This window comes from Pongo abelii, chromosome 7, assembly GCF_028885655.2.
Source record: "Pongo abelii isolate AG06213 chromosome 7, NHGRI_mPonAbe1-v2.0_pri, whole genome shotgun sequence".
Taxonomy (NCBI): domain Eukaryota; kingdom Metazoa; phylum Chordata; class Mammalia; order Primates; family Hominidae; genus Pongo; species Pongo abelii.
The window spans coordinates 125,432,364-125,459,807 of NC_071992.2; the positions used below are offsets into that span (position 1 = coordinate 125,432,364).

At 37.0% G+C, this 27,444-nt stretch overlaps 1 protein-coding gene across 1 annotated transcript in view; it reads left to right on the forward strand.

Annotated features, from left to right (window-relative positions):
• The first annotated feature begins 3,974 nt into the window (after nucleotides 1–3,974).
• Nucleotides 3,975–27,444, forward strand: part of PKHD1L1 (PKHD1 like 1) — a 168,846-nt gene continuing 145,376 nt past the window's right edge. Inside the window, 6 exon segments of the mRNA XM_063726390.1 lie at nucleotides 3,975–4,146; nucleotides 6,051–6,140; nucleotides 21,481–21,600; nucleotides 22,898–23,042; nucleotides 23,996–24,104; nucleotides 26,168–26,225. Coding sequence (XP_063582460.1) covers nucleotides 4,074–4,146; nucleotides 6,051–6,140; nucleotides 21,481–21,600; nucleotides 22,898–23,042; nucleotides 23,996–24,104; nucleotides 26,168–26,225 — 595 coding nt within the window. The 5' untranslated portion in view covers nucleotides 3,975–4,073.

The window sequence follows — 27,444 nt, forward strand, 5'->3', positions numbered from 1 at the left end:
AGGCAGGGTTTTGTTAGAGCTAGATTTTTGAAAACCTACAAAAGAAACACAGGCTTTAATGATCAGGATTCTACTTTCATGTTTTCTCATGTCCATGATGAGTCTGTGTTGCAAAGATTTGAAGACTGTAAAAATGAACACAAGTTAAATCATAAATTACATCAACTACATAACTGCTTTTTCTGGATCCAAGTTGACCTTTTGGTTATATGAATTTCCATCTAGTTACGATTATTTATTGGGACATTATCCCATCCAATTATTTTAATAATTCAAGACCAAAATTCTCACTGGTGTGATCTTTTTTAGGACATTTATTTATCATGTAAATAAGCACTCCTTAAAGGGAAAAATCAGTTAAAGATGCTCATTCATTCCACAAAAGTTTATTAAAAATTTATATATGCAAATTATGGGGCTTTTTTCTTAGGCATTATAAGACAAGAAAGAAGGCTAATTTACCAGAAATCAACTTTCCTGAAGCTAATTAGTCCAATGATCATTTTGCTGAATGACTAATTTGCTGAATTTGCCAACTTAGATGACTGTAGTTTAATAGAAGTATTTACTAGCTTTAGTATGATTGTTGAATGTGAGTGACTAATGGTGATACATACAGAAAAAAATTATATATACATATAATATTGAATACATATGTACGTATATAATATGTATACCTAATACATACTTTATATATATTTAACTTATTCTAAGAAGACTAAGTGTGAAAGAAAGTGAAGCTATCTGAAAGAAACTAGTATAATGAACCATGCAATTAGTATGTGTTAAGTAGAAAAATAAAATAGGACACAATAGAAGTAACCATATTATATTTTGGATGTTGCATGCCATTTGCTGGTTGATATACTATCTAAAAATTTGGTGAAAAAAATCTTTTAAAAGTTTGGCAAAACAGAAGTCAACATAAAAAATTTGAAGCACTTTATTGATACACTCAATACTTAAGAAAGTTTTCCTCTTTGTTATAAATTATATGAATTCTATCTACAGGAAAGTCTGCCTAATTTAATGGTTTCTCATTAAAAATTACAACTTCAGTATATAATATGGTAAGGATTCCTAACCCCAGGCCATGGACTGTTACCATGGCGAAGTATACACTCTTACATACTTTACCTTTATAGGCACAATTTTCAGTAGCTGATGACTTGGAGAGGGATTCCAAAAATTTATGAGACGAATATAACTAGATAACAAAATTATTTACTTTTCTTTTTTGGTTCTTCTTTCTTTCTTTTTTTTTTTTTTGGACAGAAAGTCAGTCTCTGTCTCCCAAGCTGAAGTGCAGTGGCACGCACCATCATGGCTCAGTGCAGCCTCGACCTCTTGAACTCAAGTGATCTGCTCACCTCAGCCTCTTGAGTTTCTGAGACTACAGGCATGCACCACCATGCATGACTAATTTTTAAAAATTATTTATTTTTTTTTTATTTTTTGTAGAGATGGGGGTCTCGCCTTGTTGCCCAGGCTGAAAATTATTTTCTTAACCCCACTAGACAGATATAAACTCCTCAAGAATAAGGGCCTAACTTTACTTATTTTAGGATTCTTTCTTCTATTTCTTCTCTCTTCCTTCCCAACTAGAGTTGTCAGATTTAGTAAATAAAAATATGGAAAGCTGAGTTAAATTTGGATTTCAGATAAACTCTGAACAATTTTTAGTATACATATGTCCTAAATCTTGCTTGGACATACTTAAAACTGGAAAAAATAATTTGTTGCTTATTTTAAATTCAAATTTACCTGGGTGGCCTGTATTTTATCTGTCAACTTTACTCCCAACCTCTACCTTTCCTCCGTCACCCAGCAAGTACTTAGAACAGACCCTGGAACACAGATGGCCTTGTGCAATAGATGAATGAGTAGGTGGACAGTGACCTTGAACAAGGAGTTTACTAAAACAGGCAGCTCTTTCAAGAAGTTTAATAACAAGTAAACTAGAGAGTTTGCCTCAATTAAGAAGAGAAGAAAGGATTTTTTGCTTGTGTTTAGTTTTTTAGTAATGAATACTGTATATCTTTCTAGGAAAAGAGGAGAACGGAGAGTGAATTAATTAGAAGTGAGATAAGGGGGATATTGTTAGAATAATAATCAGTAAGATGGGAAGAGAAGAGTTTTCACAAAGAGTTCAAAGAGGGGATTGACCATGTCATGGAAGAAAAATACTTCTTCCTGAAAGAGAGGAACAAAAAGAAAGGAAGGAGGGAAGGAAGGAAGGAAGGGAGGGAGGGAAAGAAAGAGAACTTAAAATTTTCTACTTATAAAAATTTTAAACTAATAAAAAAGTGCAAAGGATCATACCTACACTTAAATTCAAACATTGTTTAAAATTTGCCAGATTTTTTTTTCAGCAAAACCATTTTGAAGTAAATTCCAGACATAAAGACACTACAACCCCAAATACTTCATCAGGCAATTCCATCACTTGAAAACACTCTTTGACTAAAGTATGATACCACTGTTATACCTAATGAAATGAACACTTCTATAATATCTTTCAATACTTGTTACTTAATCCATATTCACTTTCCCTAATTTGTTCTGCAAACATCCTTCATAGCTTTATTATTATTATTATTTTTACAAACCAGGCTCCAATAGAAGATTATGCATTGCTATTTGGGTAATAATCTTTTAATATCTTGTAAAAACACATAACATTTTTAAATGTAGAAACTGCAAACTAGGTGGGTGGATCTTCTTATCTTTTTTTGTTGTTTGTCTTTGAGAGGGAGTCTCACTGTGTTGCCCAGGCTGGAGTGCAGGGGTGTGATCTCAGCTCATTGCAAGCTCCGCCTCCCGGCTTCAAGCAGTTCTCCTGCCTCAGCCTCCCAAGTAGCTGGGATTACAAGCCATGCGCCACCCCACCCGGCTAATTTTTGTATTTTTAGTAGAGATGGTGTTTCACCATGTCAGCCAGTCTGGTCTCGAACTCTTGACCTCAAGTAATCCGCCCACCTCGGCCTCCCAAAGTGGTGGAATTACAGGCGTGAGCCGCTGTGCCCAGCCCCTTCTCACCTTTTAAAGAGTAGGGAGAGGTGGGCAATCAAGAGAGCCTGAGGTTAGGATATTAAGAACAGTGAGAGGATTTGGAATTAGCCCCTGGGGAGCACTCAGTGGGGAATAATAAACTGCCTTCTCCAGGGAGGTCAGAGACACCTGCGTTTCATTCGTCTGCTATCTGGCATCCCAGAAACAGATCAGCAGTGCTGGACTTCCCTCCATGCTAACAGTAAGCCTTCGCCCTAAGTCTACTGAACTGAGGGCAGTGGAGAGGATTAGAGAACTGGCTCTGGAGTCTCTCTGCTTGAGTCCTCACTCTGCACTTAGCTGTATGTCCCTGGGCAAGTCACCTAACATTTCTGTGTCTCAGTCCACTGCTTAGAAAAATGGGCATGAATAACAGTCCGCTATTGGAACTATTGTCTATAAAGCACTAGGCGCCGTGTTTGGGACATGCTGAGAAGCCAACAAATATTATTATGATTGTCAATTAAAGAGATAGCACAATCTCATATGAATGTGAAGGGGTAAAAACGCGTGGGGTTTGTGTATTAGGTGGACTTATAGGCCCACCTGGGGAGGATTAATGACCAAGGCAGACAGGCAGATGAAAGTACGCGGGGAAAGAAAGAAAAGAGAAAAGAAAAGAAAAAAGGAACAAAAAGAAAATAGAGGCGATCTAGGCAGACCTCAGTGATCATTGATTCCTTTCGCCAAAAGGAGTAAGGCCCTTCCACCTATGGGGACAGCCTTGGGAAAGAAGCACCCGGGTTTAAGTGTGGAGGTTTGATTATCAAGGACTGGTTTGGGGCCGGCTTGGTTCTCCCGCGAAGATTCCAGGGTGTGTGTGTGTGTGTCCGCGCGCGCATGCAAATCCCAGAGGCGCAGCCCGACAGCAGGGGCGGGCCAGGCCACGGGAGGGCGGCCCATTTCCCCAGCTCTCCCGGGACGAAGCGGGCGCGCCAGCGAGTCGCAGTCCCCGGAGCCGAACTCCAGCACTAGCGCCAGCTGCGAGCGGAGGGCACCAACTCCGCGGAACTGGCTTTTCAATGGGACACCTGTGGCTCCTGGGTATTTGGGGCCTCTGGGGGCTGCTCCTGTGTGCCGCGGATCCCAGCACAGGTAACCCTTTGGGCACGCTAGGCAGGCAAGCAGGAGAGGCCAGCGTAGACACTACCCCTGCTCCCGGGGTCCTGGGAGAGGCGGGACCACCTGGCACCTGGCTGAGGCTGTGGGTGCGGTTGCATGACGATCCTGGGGACCAGGGGAGCTGGATAGCGGGCCTAGCAAACAGAGACAGACGCAGAGAGGGAGAAACAGAGACAAGGACACAGAGAAAGACATTGCGAGAGATTGCCTTTTAACTCATCGATGCTGCTACTTGAATGATGAAATCTCCCACTGGCACCCCCAAAGTGACACAAGTGAAAGGAGACTGAAATTTGGCGGGGGAGTGGGGACTGGGAAGAGGCAACCTGAGTCCCTTTTCCTCCATTCTTCTTGGGTCGCTTTCCTCACAAAAGAAAGGGCAACAACCCCCAGTAGGACGGGGATGGGCCTTCGTGGCAGGTGTCAGTCATTTCCAGGGGCAGCTGCCCTGTGTTTTCAAAGTAATACCCAGAAGAGGGCTGGGAAGAGACTGATAAGATAAGAAATTGGAGTTGTCTGTGGAGATAACAGGAGGATGAACCTGAGATAGCCGAGGAGCAGCACTGTCTGGAGATAGGATCCAGCTTCCTCGCTGGAGTTTCCTACTGTTGGCTGTGGGCTGCCCTGAGATATGAATGTGCGCGAATAAGAACACCTTGGAGCTCTTGGCAAAGACAGACTCGAGGTACAGAGGCATTGGGTCTGGGGCCTCGGAACTGATCTCCTTTATGTTGCAGAGCTTTTGCTACTATAGGTGAAGTCCACTCTAAACCTTTTTAAGACAGAACTGAACAAGCCAATCATAATTCTCTTAGCCTTTTTATATACATCCATTTTGAGAAATTAATAATTTCTGTGGCCTTTCTTTGTATCATCACTTAAATTTTTCTACCTACTGTGAAAATTTCTTTTAGGATTCCAGCAATTACTAGATCTGTACAGTGTAAGCAGAAAATAAACACCTCTATCCACTGTGTAGCTTTGAGTTGTTTTAAAGAATTATTTGCAATACTCCAAAGAAGCAGCTCACACAACCCTGTTTGCCCGGGCAGTTCCCACTATCTAGAACTATCTTTATCTTTCTGACAACTGGTCCAGTCTAATTCATATTTGTCCTCAAAAACGTGGAAGGGGCATGTCTTCTTTGTAGAAGCCAATGTGACACAAGCAGCGTGGGTGAAATGCTCCTTGAGTCACCCATGGCCTCTATGCGCTCCTCTGTCTCTTTGTACTGTCTAACCTAAGCCTTCGGAAAGTTAGGACTGTTATACATTTATGTATCTCCAGGAAGCTAACACAGTTTGTTGAATGAATTAGTGACCTTTATATTAAGAACTCACTATCATCAGGAGGCTAGAAGAATCTCAGAAATTATCTTTCCTGAAGCCACACTCCCTCACAGAAAACAATTTCTTCTCAAAACCAACATTTCTCTTTGTACCTGGTCTAGTCTTTCAAACAACCTAGCACTGCATTTCTTCTGTGCTCTTATAATGACTTATTTCTTCTTGGTGTCTGCTGTTAGGTGAGCTGGTAAGCGTAGTTACAGATCTGCAGTTAGCAGAGCACTACATGAAATTAAGGATTTAATACGTGTTTTATAATATGATAGTAAGTGATGAAAATGATCATGTGTTATTTTTGCTCTTGGTAGCACCTAAGATAGTGCTTTGCACAAAGCCAGTGGGTATTAACTAAGTTAATAACTCTGTCAAGTCATTGGCAGAGCCAAAAATAAAACCTGGGTGAATTTTACTTCCAGTCCTGTAAACTTCGTAATGTTTTCCTTGCAACCTTGTGGTATGTGTTACAAATTTTGATGATTGAAATGAAGAACTTGGTGATTTGTACCTCTACTGTATTTTAATATTTTTCAGATGGCTCTCAAATAATCCCCAAAGTCACAGAAATAATACCTAAATACGGCAGCATAAATGGAGCAACAAGGCTGACTATAAGAGGGGAAGGTATCGTTGCTTTTTTTTTTTTTGCCAAGGTTGAGGTATTTTCAAGACTATTTCATATTTAGAGCTTTATGGTTAAACAAACAAACAAATAAACAAACACCACTGGAGTTGTTTCTTCACTTGGCCAGAGTAGGAAAACTCTATCCTCTTTGATAGCTAGTGAAATCCCCAAGAGTCTTTATCAACTTGATCATCTGAATTTTTATTATACTGACTTGCTTAACATCAAGATCTGGATTAATGACTGAACTGAAAGGAATGAAATTAACCCAACTCAGCAATTATTTGCTTTATTCTTCATGAGCCTAATAACATTTAATTTATTTTAAGATCAAATAAAACATTTTATGGGTGTTGGGTAGAATGTTGATAAGAAAGTATAATAGAGAAATAGTATGTTAATGAAAGAGGAAAGGCAATAGAAAACAAAACTTTAGATTCCTTCTCCTGCCACCCAGTCTCAGGCTTCATAAAGGCATGAGTACCATACATGGTTCCCCTTCTCCTTGCCTGGTCTTAGAATGAAACATAGAAGGCAATCAGTAAATATATTTAATGCACAGCTTTTCCTAGGTTTAAATAGGAATATGTGTTTCTTTCAGCCATAAGACCTTTGCAATATAAATGATACCAGTAATCAGATACTTAGGAATTTTTGAACAATAAGAAACATTTAAAAATATTAGAAAAATCTATTATTTGGTCTTTAAGACATGAAAAGTTTTAATAGCTAACAAAGATATTTAATTATTTTGTTATATAATGTAATGTCTTTTAATGTTTCTAATATTTCTGCAGAATTCAGTCTCTCAATGATATGCTTAAAATGGTTTATGCTTCTACATTACAAACAATATATTTTGGATTAAAGTGTTATTTTTTAGAGTTAAGACCCATGAACAATATAATTGTTAAAGATTATTTTATATTATTCACATATCTTTAACCATATGTTTCTTATACTGTAAATTGCTGATAAGATGGTATGCTTGAAAGTTATTGGGTTTTAAACAGAAATTTAAATGTCATGAGAGAAATGCTCAGATTAAGAAAGAAGAAGGGCTAGGTGCGGTGGCTCACGCCCATAATTCCAGCACTTTGGGAGGCCGAGACGGGTGGATCACGAGGTCAGGAGATTGAGACCATTGTGGCCAACATGGTGAAGCCCCATCTCTACTAAAAATGCAAAAATTAGCTGGGCATGGTGGTGCACGCCTGTAGTCCCAGCTGCCCAGGAGCCTGAGGCAGGAGAATCGCTTGAACCCAGGAGGCAGAGGTTGCAGTGAGCCGAGATCGTGCCACTGCACTCCAGCCTGGCGACAGAGTGAGTCTCCATCTCAAAGAAGAAGAAGAAGAAGAAAAAAACACCCAGCCATTTTCTTCTGTTTCCAGACCTGAACATTTTCTGATCTAGGAACTGTGGCTTCAATTTAAGCACATAGACCCAGATCATCCCTAGTTCGAAATAAAAAAAACCAAAACATTCCATTCTTTGGAAAGGTATCCTTTTAAATCTAGCTAAAATGTAATCTTTTCTCTTGTGTGGACGTTCTGAGGCAATTAGCCTGAGGACTCTTAATTATAAAGCCCAGAGTGTCATTTGGTAAATTTCTACTTTTCTCATCCGTCTCAGTTTCTGAATGTGTTTGGCATTGCAGATACTTAACACTTCCCAATTTCTCTTACAGTCCCCTGCCTTAACTACATTTTACAGATGACTAAAAACGTATTCTCATACATCTTTCTCAGAGGCTGAGTCTAAATACTGTCTTATAGAGGCAGAGAATAGAATAGCGGTCATTGAGAACTGGGAAAAGAGGAAGTGGAGGAGGGGTATTGGTCAAAGGGTACAAAATTTCAGTTATGCAAAATGAATAAATCCTAGAGACCTACTGTACAGCATAGAGCATATAGTTAACAAGACTGCATTGTATACCTAAATGTTTGCTAAGAGGGAAAATCTTGTTACATATTCTTATCAAAAAATTTTTTTAATAAATAGAGCAGGAGGAAACTTTTGGAAGCAAGGGGTCTGTTTATGACCTTGCCTGTGGTTATGATTTTTTTTTTTTTTGAGACGGAGTTTCACTCTTGTCACCCAGGCTGGAGTGCAGTGGCATGATCTTGGTTCACCACAACATCCGCCTCGTGGGTTCAAGCAATTGTCCTGCCTTAGCCTCCCGAGTAGCTGGAATTACAGGTGCCTGCCACCACGTCTGGCTAATTTTTTGTATTTTTAGTAGAGACGGGGTTTCACTGTGTTGGCCAGGCTGGTCTTGAACTCCTGACTTCGTGATCTGCCCACCTCAGCCTCCCAAAGTGCTGGGATTACAGGCATGAGCCACTGAACCCTGCCGTGGTTATGGCTTTATGGGTATATACTTATATCCAAGCTCATAAGGTTGTATATATTAAATATATATAGCTTTCATGTGTCAATCATAGCTCAGTAAAGTGGTTTAAAATAAATTAATAAATGCTATTTTAATGTAGGCTTTTGGATGCCCATAATATATACAGAATGATTTTTACAAAATGATAATGAATTTGCAAAACACACCAGAGTTTCTATAGCTACATGAATGAACTTAAAGTTAATTTGGAGGGACTATATTCATGTAAATCACCAGGCTTGTCTCTGATAGATTCTCTGTTTTTAGAATTGCATGCAGTACTTATTTATCAATTACACAAGAACAATTTCTAAATGGAATTGTAAATTCTAGATGACTACCTAACTATTGGCTTCATATTACTTTTTAAAATGTTTTATTTTTGTAAAAGTCATTATAAAACAGTAAAATATTATAGAAATACTTGACTTAGAAAGTGAGTTCTCTGAAATTCTACCCAGTAGAAAGATCTACTGTTAACATTTTCATGTATCCAAATGACTTTTGGCTATTTCCAAACATAGTATAGTATTGACTTGTAAACATTTGCCACAGCATTACTTTGTTTAAAAGGCTGTGGTTGGGCTGGGCACGTTGGTCCGTGCCTGTAATCCCGGTGCTTTGGGAAGCTAAGGTAGGAGGATCACTTGAGGCCAGAAGTTTGAGACTAGCCTGGGCAACCAGCCTGGGCAACACAGCAAGACCCTGTCTCTACAAAGGAAACATTTAAAACATTAGTCCAGCATGATGGCCTGCATGCCTGCAGTCCTAGCTACTTGGGAGGCTAAGGTGAGAGGATTCCTTGAGGCCAGGAGTTTAAGGCTGCAATGAGCTATGATTGTACCACTGCACTCCAGCCTGGGTGATGGAGTGAAACCCTGCTTTAAAAAATAAAATAAAACCTCACAAGACTATGCTTCAGGAGATACAGATACATGATTTTACTCTTATGATACCCAAGCCAAAGTGTTTTGAACAATGGCATGATTGTAGAAATTATGATACCTCCCTCTGAGATGACTAATTTGATTAAGAGCATTATAATTTTGATAAGTTCTGGAGTGTTTGTAATTATATTGGCTTTGTTACTTTATAGTCATATCTTGTATTTCTCAGTTGTTTTCTTTGATATTTATCATGTTTGTTTTTATTTTAAAAAATCAGTAAGATGGGAGGAATAACATTTTACTTTTGGCTTCTTTTTCTAGCCATTTCCCTTACAATTTCTGGCACACACATTTTTGTTGAAGTGTTGAATTATATACTTTTAATAATGTTACAGAAAGCATATGGACTTTGGTTCAGTCTGACTGGCTTTCAATTCACCTTTGCCATTTCATATCATGTGACTGGGGCAAGTTACTTCTCTGAGCCTCAGCTTACTCATCAGTAAAATGGACTATTAATTCCTACCTCTTGGGACTGTTGTGAATATTGAAAAGGATGATACATCTAAGGTATCCATTATAAATACCATAAACTCTATACATTAGAGCTATTTTTGTTTGTATTATTCTTTGCATTTATGTTATAGGTCTAGTTTAAATCTTTAGGAGTTGTCTTCCATCCATCGCACTGTATCTTTCTTTCCCATTGCTTTGAATGCTACAACTTTTAAGTAGGTGAATACACTTTCAACACTGCTTTTTTTAACTAGAGAAAACAAAACAGCCTGCATTCTTCATGACAAGTGCTGGCTTTAATAACACTGACATTTTCCATGATAGCAGCCCAGGCGTTCCTTTTGGATTGCTGCTAACAGGAGACCCAGGTTTGCGTGCCTGGCAATTCCTGTCTCCAGTTTTTCTGCAAAATTAAAAAAAAATACATCAACATGTCAGGAATTTCCATCCGAAGCCTCATCCTTTTCCATTTCCAGGGTACACTCAGCCTTTCCTGTAATCTTTGTGACTTGGAGAACTTCCAGAGGTGGTGTTTTTATCCTCAATCGTTGGTTTAGAATTATACTTTTTTTTTTTTTTTGAGATGGAGTTTCACTCTTGTTGCCCAGGCTGGAGGGCAATGGCATGATCTCTACTCACTGCAACCTCCGCCTCCTGGGTTCAAGTGATTCTCCTGCCTCAGCCTCCCAAGTAGCAGGGTTTACAGGCACCTGCCACCACTCCTGGCTAATTTTTTGTATAGTAGAGACAGGGTTTCACCATCTTGGCCAGGTTGGTCTCAAACTCCTGACTTCAGGTGATACACCGGCCTCCGCCTCCCAAAGTACTGGGATTACAGGCATGAGCCACCACACCTGGCCTAGAATTATACTTTTAAGTTAAAATTTTTAAAAGGAAGACTCCTTTGTATTTCTTTTTAACTCTCTGGAATTAGTTTAAAAGTCAGAAATATTTATATACTTGTTTTTTCAGCAATATTAATAATAATATTTATGAATTATTGTGGATTTGGTTCATTATTTTCCCATAGATTTTACTTCTAGGACTTTTTCACATATGCTGTATATATTTGACATTATAGTAACTCCTAAGCTGAAAATGATATCATCTTTTGTTGGCATTATTTTTCAGAATGGTAGTTGTCTTGAGAATGCTGAAAAACAGATCCACGTTACCTATCATTGATGTGACATGTACCTGATAGGAAAATATATATATATATCTCACATCTGGAACCACACCACAAGTAAAACTTTCCATTCTTTAGTTGGTTGCCAGGAGCTCTTCTGTGTGTTACAAACTCAATGTGAACACCAAAGATAAGCAAAGTTGACAAAAGGAAAGAGTGGGTTTACATGTAACTTGCTTTGCAGCGTTTTCATGTCTTTTCACAGTCCCATTTTAGTAATAACTGCCTTTCTAGATTCCAAATTGCAAAGTCAATGCAAATGTCTCTCACATGTGAAATTGGTATTTATATTGTACTTTAGCTTATGCTGGATGAGTTATTTGGTTAAGCTTAGAGGAATAAAATGATATTTATTAAAATCTCTACCCTTTTTTGAGTTTCTGCTTACTTTTCCTACATACTAAAGAAAGAATAGTCTAGCAGCTAAGAACATAAGGGCTGGAGGAAGTCTACAGCCTGGGTTCGAATCCCGGCTACCCACTTACTGATTCTGTGTTATTTTTATTTATTTTTATTTTTTTGAGATGGAGTCTCTCTCTGTCGCCCAGGCTGGAGTGCAATGGCGTGATCTTGGCTCACTGTAACCTCTGCCTCCCGGGTTCAAGTGATTCTCCTGCTTCAACCTCCCAAGTAGCTGGAATTACAGGGCACCACTGCATCTGGCTAATTTTTATATTTTTAATAGAGACAGAGTTTCACCATGTTGGCTAGGCTGGTCTCGAATTCCTGACCTCAGGTGATCTGCCTGCCTTGGCTTCCTAAAGTGCTGGGATTGCAGGCATGAGCCACCACACCTGGCCTCTGTGTTATTTTTAAAAAGGGATATTAATGATGAACCTAAATCTCAGGATTTTTTAATATTTTATTTTATGTATTTTATTTTTTATTTTTTTAATTTTATTATTATTATACTTTAAGTTTTAGGGTACATGTGCACAATGTGCAGGTTTGTTACATATGTATACATGTGCTATGTTGGTGTGCTGCACCCATTAACTCGTCATTTAGCATTAGGTATATCTCCTAATGCTATCCCTCCCCCCTTTCCCCAACCCACAACAGTCCCCATTGTGTGATGTTCCCCTTCCTGTGTCCATGTGTTCTCATTGTTCAATTCCCACCTATGAGTGGGAACATGCGGTGTTTGGTTTTTTGTCATTATGATAGTTTGCTGAGACTGATGGTTTCCAGCTTCATCCATGTCCCTACAAAGGACATAAACTCATCATTTTTTATGGCTGCATATTATTCCATGGTGTATATGTGCCACATTTTCTTAATCCGGTCTATCATTGTTGGATATTTGGGTTGGTTCCAAGTCTTTGCTATTGTGAATAGTGCCGCAATAAACATACATGTGCATGTGTCTTTATAGCAGCATGATTTATAATTCTTCGGGTGTATACCCAGTAATGGGATGGCTGGGTCAAATAATATTTCTAGTTCTAGATCCCTGAGGAATCGCCACACTGACTTCCACAATGGTTGAACTAGTTTACACTAGTCCACCAACAGTGTAAAAGTGTTCCTATTTCTCCACATCCTCTACAGCACCTGCTGTTTCCTGACTTTTTAATGATCACCATTCTAACTGGTGTTAGATGGTATCTCATTGTGGTTTTGATTTGCATTTCTCTAATGGCCAGTGATGATGAGCATTTTTTCATGTGTTTTTTGGCTGCATGGAATGTCTTCTTTTGAGAAATGCCTGTTCATATCCTTCGCCCACTTTTTGATGGGGTTGTTTTTTTCTTGTAAATTTGTTTGAGTTCATTGTAGATTCTGGATATTAGCCCTTTGTCAGATGAGTAGTTTGCAAAAATTTTCTCCCATTCTGTAGGTTGCCTGTTCACTCTGATGGTAGTTTCTTTTGCTGTGCAGAAGCTCTTTAGTTCAATTGATCCCATTTGTCAATTTTGGCTTTTGTTGCCATTGCTTTTGGTGTTTTAGACATGAAGTCCTTGCCCATGCCTATGTCCTGAATGGTATTGCCTAGGTTTTTTTCTAGGGTTTTTATGGTTTTAGGTCTAACATTTAAGTCTTTAATCCATCTTGAATTGATTTTTGTATAAGGTGTAAGGAAGGGATCCAGTTTCAGCTTTCTACATATGGCTAGCCAGTTTTCCCAGCACCATTTATTAAATAGGGAATCCTTTCCCCATTGCTTGTTTTTCTCAGGTTTGTCAAAGATCAGATAGTTGCAGATATGCAGCATTATTTCTGAGGGCTCTGTTCTGTTCCATTGATCTATATCTCTGTTTTGGTACCAGTACCATGCTGTTTTGGTTACTGTAGCCTTGTAGTATAGTTTGAAGTCAGGTAGCGTGATGCCTCCAGCTTTGTTCTTTTGGCTTAAGATTGACTTGGCTATGCGGGCTTTTTTTGGTTCCATATGAACTTTAAAGTAGTTTTTTCCAATTCTGTGAAGAAAGTCATTGGTAGCTTGATGGGGATGGCATTGAATCTGTAAATTACCTTGGGCAGTATGGCCATTTTCATGATATTGATTCTTCCTACCCATGAGCATGGAATGTTCTTCCATTTGTTTGTATCCTCTTTTATTTCCTTGAGCAGTGGTTTGTAGTTCTCCTTGAAGAGGTCCTTCACATCCCTTGTAAGTTGGATTCCTAGGTATTTTATTCTCTTTGAAGCAATTGTGAATGGGAGTTCACTCATGATTTGGCTCTCTGTTTGTCTGTTATTGGTGTATAAGAATGCTTGTGATTTTTGCACATTGATTTTGTATCCTGAGACTTTGCTGAAGTTGCTTATCAGCTTAAGGAGATTTTGGGCTGAGACGATTGGGTTATCTAGATATACAATGATGTCATCTGCAAACAGGGACAATTTGACTTCCTCTTTTCCTAACTGAATGCCCTTTATTTCCTTCTCTTGCCTGATTGCCCTGGCCAGAACTTCCAACACTATGTTGAATAGGAGTGGTGAGAGAGGGCATCCCTGTCTTGTGCCAGTTTTCAAAGTGAATGCTTCAAGTTTTTGCCCATTCAGTATGATATTGGCTGTGGGTTTGTCATAGATAGCTATTATTATTTTGAGATACGTCCCATCAATACCTAATTTATTGAGAGTTTTTAGCATGAAGGGTTGTTGAATTTTGTCAAAGGCCTTTTCTGCATCTATTGAGATAATCATGTGGTTTTTGTCTTTGGTTCTGTTTATATGCTGGATTACGTTTATTGATTTTCATATGTTGAACCTGCCTTGCATCCCAGGGATGAAGCCCACTTGATCATGGTGGATAAGCTTTCTGATGTGCTGCTGGATTCGGTTTGCCAGTATTTTATTGAGGATTTTTGCATCAATGTTCATCAAGGATATTGGTCTAAAATTCTCTTTTTTTTGTGTGTCTCTGCCAGGCTTTGGTATCAGGATGATGCTGGCCTCATAAAATGAGTTAGGGATGATTCCCTCTTTTTCTATTGATTGGAATAGTTTCAGAAGGAATGGTACCAGCTCCTCCTTGTACCTCTGGTAGAATTCGGCTGTGAATCCATCTGGTCCTGGACTTTTTTTGGTTGGTAAGCTATTAATTATTGCCTCAATTTCAGAACCTGTTATTGGTCTATTCAGAAATTCAACTTCTTCCTGGTTTAGTCTTGGGAGGGTGTATGTGTCGAGGAATTTATCCATTTCTTCTAGATTTTCTATTTTATTTGCATAGAGGCGTTTATAGTATTCTCTGATGGTAGTTTGTTTTTCTGTGGGATTGGTGGTGATATCCCCTTTGTCATTTTTTATTGCGTCTATTTGATTCTTCTCTCTTTTCTTATTAGTCCTGCCAGCAGTCTATCAATTTTGTTGATCTTTTCAAAAAACCAGCTCCTGGATTCATTCATTTTTTGAAGGGATTTTTCTGTCTCTATCCCCTTCAGTTCTGCTCTGATCTTAGTTATTCCTTGCCTTCTGCTAGCTTTTGAATGTGTTTGCTCTTGCTTCTCTAGTTCTTTTAATTGTGATGTTAGGGTGTCAATTTTAGATCTTTCCTGCTTTCTCTTGTGGGCATTTAGTGCTATAAAATTCCCTCTACATACTGCTTTGAATGAGATTCTGGTATGTTGTGTCTTTGTCCTCGTTGGTTTCAAAGAACATCTTTATTTCTGCCTTCATTTCGTTATGTACCCAGTAGTCATTCAGGAGCAGGTTGTTCAGTTCCCATGTAGTTGAGCGGTTTAGAGTGAGTTTCTTAATCCTGAGTTCTAGTTTGATTGCACTGTGGTCTGAGAGACAGTTTGTTACAATTTCTGTTCTTTTACATTTGCTGAGGAGTGCTTTACTTCCAACTATGTGGTCAATTTTGGAATAGGTTTGGTGTGGTGCTGAAAAGAATGTATATTCTGTTGATTTGGGGTGGAGAGTTCTGTAGATGTCTATTAGGTCCACTTGGTGCAGAGCTGAGTTCAATTCCTGGATATCCTTTTTAACTTTCTGTCTTGTTGATCTGTCTAATGTTGACAGTGGGGTGTTAAAGTCTCCCCTTATTATTGTGTGGAAGTCTAAGTCTCTTTGTAGGTCACTAAGGACTTGATTTATGAATCTGGGTGCTCTTGTATTGGGTGCATATATATTTAGGATAGTTAGCTCTTCTTGTTGAATTGATCCCTTTACCATTATGTAATGGCCTTCTTTGTCTCTTTTGATCTTTGTTGATTTAAAGTCTGTTTTATCTGAGACTAGGATTGCAACCCCTGCCTTTTTTGTTTTCCATTTGCTTGGTAGATCGTCCTCCAGCCTGTTATTTTGAGCCTATGTGTGTCTCTGCATGTGAGATGGGTTTCCCGAATACAGCACACTGATGGGTCTTGACTCTTTATCCAATTTGCCAGTCTGTGTCTTTTAATTGGAGCATTTAGTCCATTTACATTTAAGGTTAATATTGTTATGTGTGAATTTGATCCTGTCATTATGATGTTAGCTGGTTATTTTGCTTGTTAGTTGATGCAGTTTCTTCCTAGCCTTGATGGTCTTTACAATTTGGCATGTTTTTGCAGTGGCTGGTACCAGTTGCTCCTTTCCATGTTTAGTGCTTCCTTCAGGAGCTCTTTTAGGGCAGGCCTGGTAGTGACAAAATCTCAGCATTTGCTTGTCTGTAAAGTATTTTATTTCTCCTTCACTTATGAAGCTTAGTTTGGCTGGATATGAAATTCTGGGTTGAAAATTCTTTTCTTTACGAATGTTGAATATTGGCCCCCACTCTCTTCTGGCTTGTAGAGTTTCTGCCGAGAGATCAGCTGTTAGTCTGATGGGCTTCCCTTTGTGGGTAACTCGACCTTTCTCTCTGGCTGTCCTTAACATTTTTTCCTTCATTTCAACTTTGGTGAATCTGACAATTATGTGTCTTGGAGTTGCTCTTCTTGAGGAGCAACTCTTTGTGGCATTCTCTGTATTTCCTGAATTTGAATGTTGGCCTGCCTTGCTAGATTGGGGAAGTTCTCCTGGATAATATCCTGCAGAGTTTTTTCCAACTTGGTTCCATTCTCCCTGTCACTTTCAGGTACACCAATCAGATGTAGATTTGGTCTTTTCACATAGTCCCATATTTCTTGGAGGTTTGTTCATTTCTTTTTATTGTTTTTTCTCTAAACTTCCCTTCTCGCTTCATTTCATTCATTTCATCTTCCATCGCTGATACCCTTTCTTCCAGTTGATCACATTGGCTACTGAGGCTTGTGCATTCGTCACGTAGTTCTCATGCCGTGGTTTTCAGCTCCATCAGGTCCTTTAAGGACTTCTTTGCATTGGTTATTCATTCATCTAATTTTTAGTTAGCCATTCATCTAATTTTTTTTCAAGATTTTTAACTTCTTTGCCATTGGTTCGAACTTCCTCCTTTAGCTCGGAGTAGTTTGATCTTCTGAAGCCTTCTTCTCTCAACTTGTCAAAGTCATTCTCCATCCAGCTTTGTTCCATTGCTGATGAGGAGCTGCGTTCCTTTGGAGGAGGAGAGGCACTCTGATTTTTAGAGTTTCCGGTGTTTCTGCTCTGTTTTTTCCCCATCTTTATGGTTTTATCTACCTTTGGTCTTTGATGATGGTGATGTACAGATGGGTTTTTGGTGTGGATGTCCTTTCTGTTTGTTAGTTGTCCTTCTAACAGTCAGGACCCTCAGCTGCAGGTCTGTTGGAGTTTGCTGGAGGTCCACTCCAGACCCAGTTTGCCTGGGTATCAGCAGCAGAGGCTGCAGAACAGCAGATATTGGTGAACTGCAGATGCTGCTGCCTGATCGTTCCTCTGGAAGTTTTGTCTCAGAGGAGTACCTGGCCGTGTGAGGTGTCAGTCTGCCCCTACTGGGGCGTGCCTCCCAGTTAGGCTACTCGGGGATCAGGGACCTCCTTGAGGAGGCAGTCTGCCCGTTCTCAGATCTCAAGCTGCATGCTGGGAGAACCACTACTCTCTTCAAAGTTGTCAGACAGGCACATTTAAGTCTGCAGAGGTTACTGTTGCCTTTTGTTTGTCTGTGTCCTGCCCCCAGAGGTGGAGCCTACAGAGGCAGGAAGGCCTCCTTGAGCTGTGGTGGGCTCCACCCAGTTTGAGCTTCCTGGCCGCTTTGTTTACCTACTCAAGCCTGGGCAATGGCAGGCGCCCCTCCCCTAGCCTCGCTGCCGCCTTGCAGTTTGATCTCAGACTGCTGTGCTAGCAATGAGCGAGGCTCCGTGGGCGTAGGACCCTCTGAGCCAGGTGTAGGATATAATCTCCTGGTGTGCCGTTTGTTAAGCCCGTTGGAAAAGCACAGTATTAGGGTGGGAGTGACCCGATTTTCCAGGTGCCATCTGTCACCCCTTTCTTTGACTAGGAAAGGGAATTCCCTGACCCCTTGCGCTTCCTGGGTGAGGTGATGCCTCGCCCTGCTTCGGCTCATGCACGTTGCGCTGCACCTACTGTCCTGCACCCACTGTCCAGCACTCCCCAGTGAGATGAACCCAGTACCTCATTTGGAAATGCAGTAATCACCCATCTTCTGTGTTGCTCACGCTGGGAGCTGTAGACTGGAGCTGTTCCTATTCGGCCATCTTGGCTCCACCCCCCAAATCTCAGTATTTTTGTGACAAATAATAAGAGCAGGTATCTATTGAGATCTTAGCAGATACCTGATTAAGTCAGGTACCATGTTAAACATTATACAACAATGATCCTTTATTATTCCTAACTATCCATTAAGATAGATTATGGCCATTTTTCTAATGAGGAGACTAGGCTAAGAGGAGTTATATCTTGCCCAAGGTCATAATGGCAAGAGAGTGTTAGAGCTGGGATTCCAGGCCAGAATGTCAAGGTCCAAAGCCTGGGCCCTTTCAATTAAACATCACTGGCACCTGCCACGTAGCTTTACCAGAACTGGAGGTGAGAGGCTTTGATATCTGATGAACATCAGGCACAATGAAGTCCTGCTTCCAGGCCTACAAGAAACCAGAATTATTCATGTTGTCTAGCAGCCCTTTGTGGAACACCGAAAATGCCTAATAATTTAAAAAGCAGTTGTACCACAGATATCTTCTGGCAACCCCAATTCTGCCACTTCAACTATTAAAGGTTATTTAAAGTGAGCATATATTGTAGTAATGATTGCTTTGTTGAAACATTTTGAAAACTGCTAACATTGTAAGGTAAGTAACAAATATTTATCTTTTTATAATGTTAGTATTATAAATGGAATATATTATAGCACTATTTGTCACATTGTAAATAGTATTATATACAACATTTAAAGAGTTAAATCTACATCTCTGGGTTTACCTTTTTTTGTTTACTGATGTTATGTTTATTATTGTGTTATGGGATAATATGGTCTGTAGGTAATTAAATTCTGAAATTTAAATAGCTTATAAATTTACAATGACATGGATACGAATTGGCTAGTGCAAAAGAAAAATTTTCATAGTTTCAAATATAATACTACTGGTTAATTTGCCTAAAGTAGAGTTTTACTGTTAAGAACCTGTGAGTGATAGAGAAAAATAATATTTAAAAATTCACATACTGTTAGAATTCAGAATTTAGGAATTTTAGATATTGAAGTAATCTGGGCAAAAGCTGTTTATTTCCTAATTTAACTTTATTCCAAAGCAGTATAATATATAAAATTCCATAGATGTGTGTAATTTACTTTGTGAACTAGAACAGTATGAGTACCTTTTTAACATTTTTATTAGGAGAACATTTAATTATAAGATTTAATTAATAGAACACTAATCTTATTCATAGGCTTTATTTCTTGGGTTTATTCCAAAAGTGAATATTGTTTCAAAAATATAAAATATTCTTACGTGGCATACAAGGCTTAATCCATATTTAATTACTTCCAAATGTAGTTTTCAATTTTCATATGTTTATAGAAAGATTAAAGTAATTTTTGTGTCTGTTTCACATTATCCTTTTGTCTCTTTCTGTTAGATCTCCCATCAGCATGCAAATATACTGTTATTCTGCCCACCTGAGAAAAAGTAAAAGAAAAATCATCAGCCTTCCCCTTGCTCCACACACCTCTCCAGCTACCAACACATTTCTCTGCTCCTGTTTGTAATTAAACTCCAAAAAATGTTAGCAATATTTGTTCTCTTCACTTTACTGTCCTCTGATCTTCTGTTGAACTCATGCCATTTATCCCATTATTTATCCCATTGTTCACTGAGATAATATCTTCACTCCTACCCCTATTCTATTCTCAGAACAGCAGCTAGTGAATCTTAGACAGTGTGAGTCACATGATGTCACTCCTCATTTCAAAGCCTGCAATTATTCCCCACACTTAAAAATAACCTAAGCGCCTTCGTTTCTGGTCTCCTCTCCTACCATTTCTCTTCACCCGTACTTCTTCAACCACACTTGCTATTATTTGAATCCACAAACATGGTCCCACCACAGGGCCTTGGCACATCCTGTTTCTTCTACTAAAAATGCACTTCCCATAGATATCCTCATGGCTTGCTTCCTCTGAAAAACTTCCATGACTGTCTATAATACATACATCCTGTGTCCCACTTCACATCTTCACGGTATCACCTCTGACTTCAGTCATAAATGCTGCAAAGCGGCCCTAAGGCTCTTAAGTCACTTTTCACTGTCCGCCTCCCTGGTAGGCAGAGCCATGATCGGTATGCACAGTTGCTAACTTTGTAGGCAGGAAAAGCGGTTTGTAGTAAGAACATACATGGACTCCTGGGCTGTCGAAGAGGACTTCACTAGTTGGTTAGGAACTGAAGGGAACATGATTGGAAGATCAGAAATTAGAACGTCTTAGAAAGAGGCATATGAAAGGACTCATAATAGTGAGCATAAAGCATGCAGATCTATGTGTCTCAAGTTAACTCCTGCAAGAGAACATCCCCCACAGAGGAGATGGAATAAACAGATGGATTGGATGATTCATCCAGGAGCTTCTCTCCGTGGCCACCGCAGTGCTAGTGCAGTGGGCCCATGAAGAATGGCCATGGGGTGGAGGCCATGCATGAGCCAACATGGACTCCCTTTCACCCAGGCTAAACAACCTACTGCTATTGCTGAATACCTGAACTGCCAACAGCAGAGACCAATACTGAGCTCTCAATAGGGTACCACTCCTCAAAAAGTCCACCCAGCTTCTCAGTGACAAGTTGATTACAGCACTTTCCTTCTCCCATGGAAAGAACAGAGATCGACTGTTACTGGAACTGACACTCCAATTATGGGCTTTGCTTCCTCTTTCCATGGTTCTCTGTCAGCACCATCTTCTGAGAGCTTAGAGAGCCTGATATACTGCCATAGAATTCCATAAAATATTGCCTCAGAACAAGAAATGTATTTTATAGTGAAAAATTTATGATAATGGGCACATGACCATGAAATCTGTCACTCAGAAACATGTGGCTTAGTAGAATGATGGGACAGCCTGTTAAAGCTATGGCCAAGATGCGAACTTGGGGAAAAACATCCTGTGGGGTGGGACCCTGGTATCCTCCATAACATGCATTGAACCAGTGACAGACATATGATGTTGTTTTGTAATAGACAGATGCATGGAGCTGGAGATAAAGGGCTGCTTCCCTTCACCATCACTCCCTGTTATCCAGAAATTGAATTTGTGCTTTCTGCCTTTGCAACCTTACATTCTGCTGGATTTGTGGTTTTAGTTTCCAGGTAAAAAATGCTCCCATCATGGGTCACAATATGGATTCCACTAAACTGAAACTACCACCATTGTCTACTCAGTTTGAATTCATCAAGCATATTTAGTATATGTCTAGAGATAATCAGTTCTAATTATCAAAAAGAAATAGGGTTGCTTTAACTTAATGTGGTTAAGGAGGAGTTGGTCTGGAATTCAGTGTATTCATAGGGATGTCTCTCGGCTTCATGTCCAGTGATTACTGAGAACAGGCAATTGCAGCAACCACCACCTAACAAGAGCAAGGCAATTAGGAGCTCAGATTTCTCCAGGATGAACATTAGTGTCACCCCATTGGCTACAGTGCCGGCTGCAGGTAAGGGAAATCTACAATGGCTGATAGCAAGGGGGTATGTTGAAAATTAATTATAGTTTTAGGACTAGTTATATAGTAGTATAGCCTGTAGCTTGTCCCTCTAACCCTCTTGTATTAAATCTTAGCAGAGATCTCAGCTGGCTACCTCTAACACTCTTGTATTAAATCTTAGTAGAGCTCTCAGCTGGCTACCACCTCGAAAACTTGGTGATGGATTGTGCTTAATATGTAGGCCATGAGTAGCTATGTGTGGTATAGTGGGTAGACTGTATCAGATGCCTTTTATATTCAGCTTTACATCCTCTCTTTCTTACCTCTAACTCTAGTTAGAGCTGTGGCAAATAGTTCCTTATGTACTTTGACTGAACTTATGCTTCCAGCTTCTTGACTGAGTTCTAACACCATGTCTTTGTCAGTTATTCAAGGACTTGTCTAGTGCAGTAACTCCAGACTTTGGAACTTATATAGCATATACCTATGTGCAGTGTGAAAGTGCAGAAAAAGTTATTTCCCCCAGGGAGAACCCTCAACCAATGGGGACCAGATTTGATGAATAAATGCTTCTTGCCATTGATTTTTTGATTTGGAAAGACATGCTGTATTTTCCTTAGAAATTCCCAGCAATATTGAGCCCCAGTTGTCCTCAGCGGTGCCCAGCTTTTCTTTCCTAACCTTTTGCTCTCTCTCATACCTAAAATAGCTCATTGCCCAAATAAATTATGTGCTGGCAAATCCTTACCTCAGATTTTGCTTTGTAGAAACTTGAAACAAAGACCTCATCCTTGATAAGATAATGTTCTCCTCCTCTACTCTTTTTAGTCCTCTTAGCCTACCTTTTTCATGGTACTTATCACCCCCAGATATAGAATCTGGTGCTATGTAGGCTCACAGTAGGCTCTCTGTAACCTCGGGCCTGTCATCCACGAATCCAACCAACTGCGAATGGGAAATACAGTATTCACCAGATGTGGAATCTGGATACTTGTCCTGCAGGGCTTACTACAGGACTTGAACATTTGTGGATTTTTTATCCAAGGGGATGCTGGAACAAATCTCCATGAATACTAAGAGATGACTGTATCTATCCTCCAGCAATACTTTTATGAGTAAATGAACTGAAGACTAAATTTTGTGCTTCCAAAGAAGATTACAATCATAAGGATGAATATGAAATAGGTTCACTGCTTCAGTACTGTTTATGAAATCATTTACTGCATGATTTGATACCAGGTGACAACTGTTAGGTCTCTGAAGATAGAATACTATTAATAATAATTAAGTCTTCTTACTTTTCCAGGTTTTTCTCAAGCAAACCAGTTTAACTATGGAGTTGATAACGCTGAGTTGGGAAACAGTGTGCAATTAGTTTCTTCTTTCCAGTCAATTACTTGCGATGTAGAAAAAGATGCAAGTCATTCAACTCAAATTACATGCTATACTAGGTCTGTTTTAAAGTATCTTTAATAAAATCATTTTCATTATATCAGAAGTTACAGTTATGAATATTAGTATTATAATAGTTTTATTACCCTGGCTATTATAAATAATATTTTTCTGATTATAGGTTAGTATTTTTCATTTTGTGATGTTTAGACTATTTTATGCCTTTATTATATTCAATTTTAATTGGCATGATAAAAACATATTCTATCTTTTCCCACGTTATTAGAGCTATTACCTTATTGTTGAGCATTTTTAGAAGATAAATGAATACTATTTAATTGTAATGATGTGCCTTAAAATACCAAAATTATGCTTTTCTGTTCAATTTGATTAATTTTGTTCAAAATATTCATATAGTCATTAAGATTAAATATAATCATTTTGTATAGTGGCATTTCAAGTTCTTTACTATCAGCCCAAATTCATGTATGTTATTAGCAACTTAGGAAAAATTTTAAAAATCACTTTAAATTGCAACTTTCAATATTGAAATTAGAAACAGATAGCACATATTCTAGAGGATTTCATTTATCTTAGGCTTGTTGGCTGTTCTTCACCAGGAAAAGCTTACTTAGGGGAAACTTGATTAACTAGCACTTTTTAGGAAGTGAAGCATGGAATAACTGATTGTACCAAGGTGATATGTTACTATTTTAAATGTTTATTATTGCATTTCTTGTTATTACACTTGTTGTCCTTTTTAATAACCACCAATGTGCATAGTCAGAATAGGCATTTGCCTGAAGTTCATGAGGTTAGAGTTTGCAATAAAGAGTTCAGGATGGAGATCATTTTTCCATAATATAGAATGGAACTTAACTAGACATCAGTTACAATGTTGGACATTTTCTGTCAAAAATGTCATGCAGTCTGGGGCAGTATTTTTCATTAATACTATACACTAAATAAGAGAGGTATTGCATGTCTCACATATTCTTCATTTTCTTTATAGAGCAATGCCAGAAGATTCCTACACTGTTAGAGTCAGTGTGGACGGGGTTCCTGTTACAGAAAATAACACCTGCAAAGGTCACATCAACAGCTGGGCATGTACCTTCAATGTATGTAGGAATCTTCTCTTCAATTTATGTATAGTTGATCTTGCTTTCTTTCTTGCAGAACTGAATTTTTGTTTTTTAGTTTTATAGACTATTTCCACATTTAAAAATACATTAGCATGTAACAAAGGATAATTTCCCTCAATTTAAATTATCTTCCATAGTAATTTAATGTCTGTTATTTCTGATTTGTTTCCCCTCCTTTGATTTTATTATTAAATTAAACTTTCATACTTCCAACATGTTTTCTTGTTCATATTTTCCCCTTTATCTCTACTTCTACTCTTAGTATGATTCTCCCTTTTCCTATTTTCATCGAAGTAACTACCTTTCCTTTCTACGTAATTTCTAATATAATGAGATAAAATGTGCCTGCATGTGGTGTAAGAGCCACTCGAAATTTAGCTGCCCTAAATAGAAGTATTAGCAGTAATAAATTTTCTTCTAAGCATTATCCCATATATATATATAAGCATTATCCCATATATATAAATATATATAATTATATTAATTATATTAGTTATATATAGTTATATTTTTAATATATAAATAGTTTTATATATTATATATAATTATATATTATATAATTATATATTATTAATTATATAATATATAATTATATATTATATATAATAATATATAATATATAATATATAATATATATAATATATTATATATTATATTATATATATTATATATGATATATAATATATATCATATATAATAATATATTATAATATATATTATAATAATATATATCATATATAATAATATATTATGATATATATTATAATAATATATATCATATATAAAATATATCATATATATTATATGATATATGATATATTATATATAATATTATTATATATGATATATGATATATAATATATATAATATTATATATAATATATAATATATAATATATAATTATATATAATTATATATTATATATAGAATTATATATAATTATATATATAATTATATATAATTCTATATAATTATATATAATTATATATATAATTATATATAATTATATATTATATATAATTATATAGAATTATATAGAATTATATATATTAAATATATATTTATATATATAATATATAATATAATATTCTTATATATAATAATATATAATTATATATAATATTCTTATATATAATTATATATATAATATATAATATAATATTATTATATATAATAATGTATAATTATATATAATTATATATAATATATAATATAATATTATATATAATAATATATTATATATGATATAATATATATAATATAATATATATAATATATGGTATATTATATTATATAATTGTATATAAATATATATAATTATATAATTATATATTATAATATAAAAGTTATATATAAAATATATAATTATAAAATATATAATTATATATTTATATATTATATATAAATATATTTAAAATATATATAATATATACATATAATTATATATAACTATTTATCTATATAAATAGTTATATATATATAATTATATTAGTTTTAAGTTGTCAATTACTGAGTACTACATTGTTCTAATATGAGATGAAATACTGAAGAAAACGATAATGACATCTGTCTTCAAGAAGCTTCTATGATTCCGAAATATATTGCCAAATATGATTCCCAGGTGTCTCTGGCTTTCTTCTCTTTCCCCAGACGTGGAACTGTTTTTGGTTTTCTGGTATGTCACACCTAAATGGCCTTAAAGTGACCAAATTGAGCATATCTCAAACTGCAGTTTTTGTATTCCTCCTTAAATCTACTTTTTCTCTGATTATTTCTCACCATCTCAAGCTAGAAACCTGTTACCATTCTTGGTTTCTCCCTCCCTTCTCTTTCAGCCTCATAGCTATTAAGAAGCAAAACCACAATGATCCTATCCTCTAAATTAACTCTTAGGTTCATCTTATTTAAATATCTTCTTTCCTACATGACAGTTATATTATGAATATTGTTGAAATTTAGTAATGTAATAAATTATCTATTTCACAAAACTAGAAACAAAACAGAGATAAGTTTTCATGTTGACATTATTCTTTTTACAGGCAAAAAGTTTTAGAACACCAACAATAAGAAGCATCACACCTTTATCTGGAACTCCAGGTCTGTTATATGACATCTGAAATAACTTTTGGTTTCATGGCAAATAATGTGTTTATTTTTTAGTATATAAAATTAGTATAATTCCTGCAATTTTTAAATAGCATTTTTTTTCATTATAAAAATAACTATCAGCCAGCCACGGTGGCTCATGCCTGCAATCTCAGCATTTGGGGAGGCCAAAATGCAAGAATTCCTTGAGCCCAGGAGTTTGAGACCAGCTTGGGCAACATCATGAGACGCTGTCTCTAAAAATTAAAAATAAATAAGTTAGCCCGGCTTGGTGGCATGCACCTTTAGTCCCAGCTACTCCGGAGGCTGAGGCGAGAGGATAACTTGAGCCCAGAAGTGTAAGACTGCAGTGAGACATGATTGAGCTTACATGACAGAGCAAGACCCTATCTGAAAAAAAAAAAAAAAAGAAAAAACTACCAATATTTTTAAAAAATAATTTTCAATGGCTATGTCTTCATCTACTATAATGTATTTATCACCTCCCACCCCCACCACTTATACATTCAACTGGTTTCCAGGGTTTCATTATAATAACTATATTATTCCAGTTTATAATCCCAATGGCAATAACAGAGAATGTGTAACCTTGACAATTCTAGGTACTATTTTTTCAATAATTAATATACAAGATATAGTAGTTTTAAATTTTTTTCCAACTCTTTGATTTATGTAATTAAACTTATTTTTTGCCTATTGACCATTTGTATTCCTTCTTTTATACATTACCTGTTTATCTCTTTGGTTTAATTTAAAGTTATTCACCATTTTTCTTATTAAGTTACAAGGATTCTTTATATATCCTTAAAAAAGGATATTAACCATTTATATGTTATATGTAAAAGTATATTTTGAATTTATCATTTACTTTTAAAACATATTAATGATTTTTCTGTCATCCAGACAACCTTTGATTTTTATTATCACATCTATAGATCTTAACATTTGTTACTTTTTCTTCATTTTTAAATAGCATTTAAAAATGGGTGGGAGGTCCTGCTAACCTAACTATACAAATATTATATAAATTTTCACCTATTTGTCAATAATTGTTATGGTTTTATTTTTTATATTTCATTTTTATTTCACCTAAGATTTCTCTTACTTTTTGGTTCAGAGATCTTTTTTTTTTTTTCTCAAATAGTCACCCATTGACCCAAGCAGTACTTGTGGAATACCATCCTGTCTTCTATGCTACACTTCTTTACTC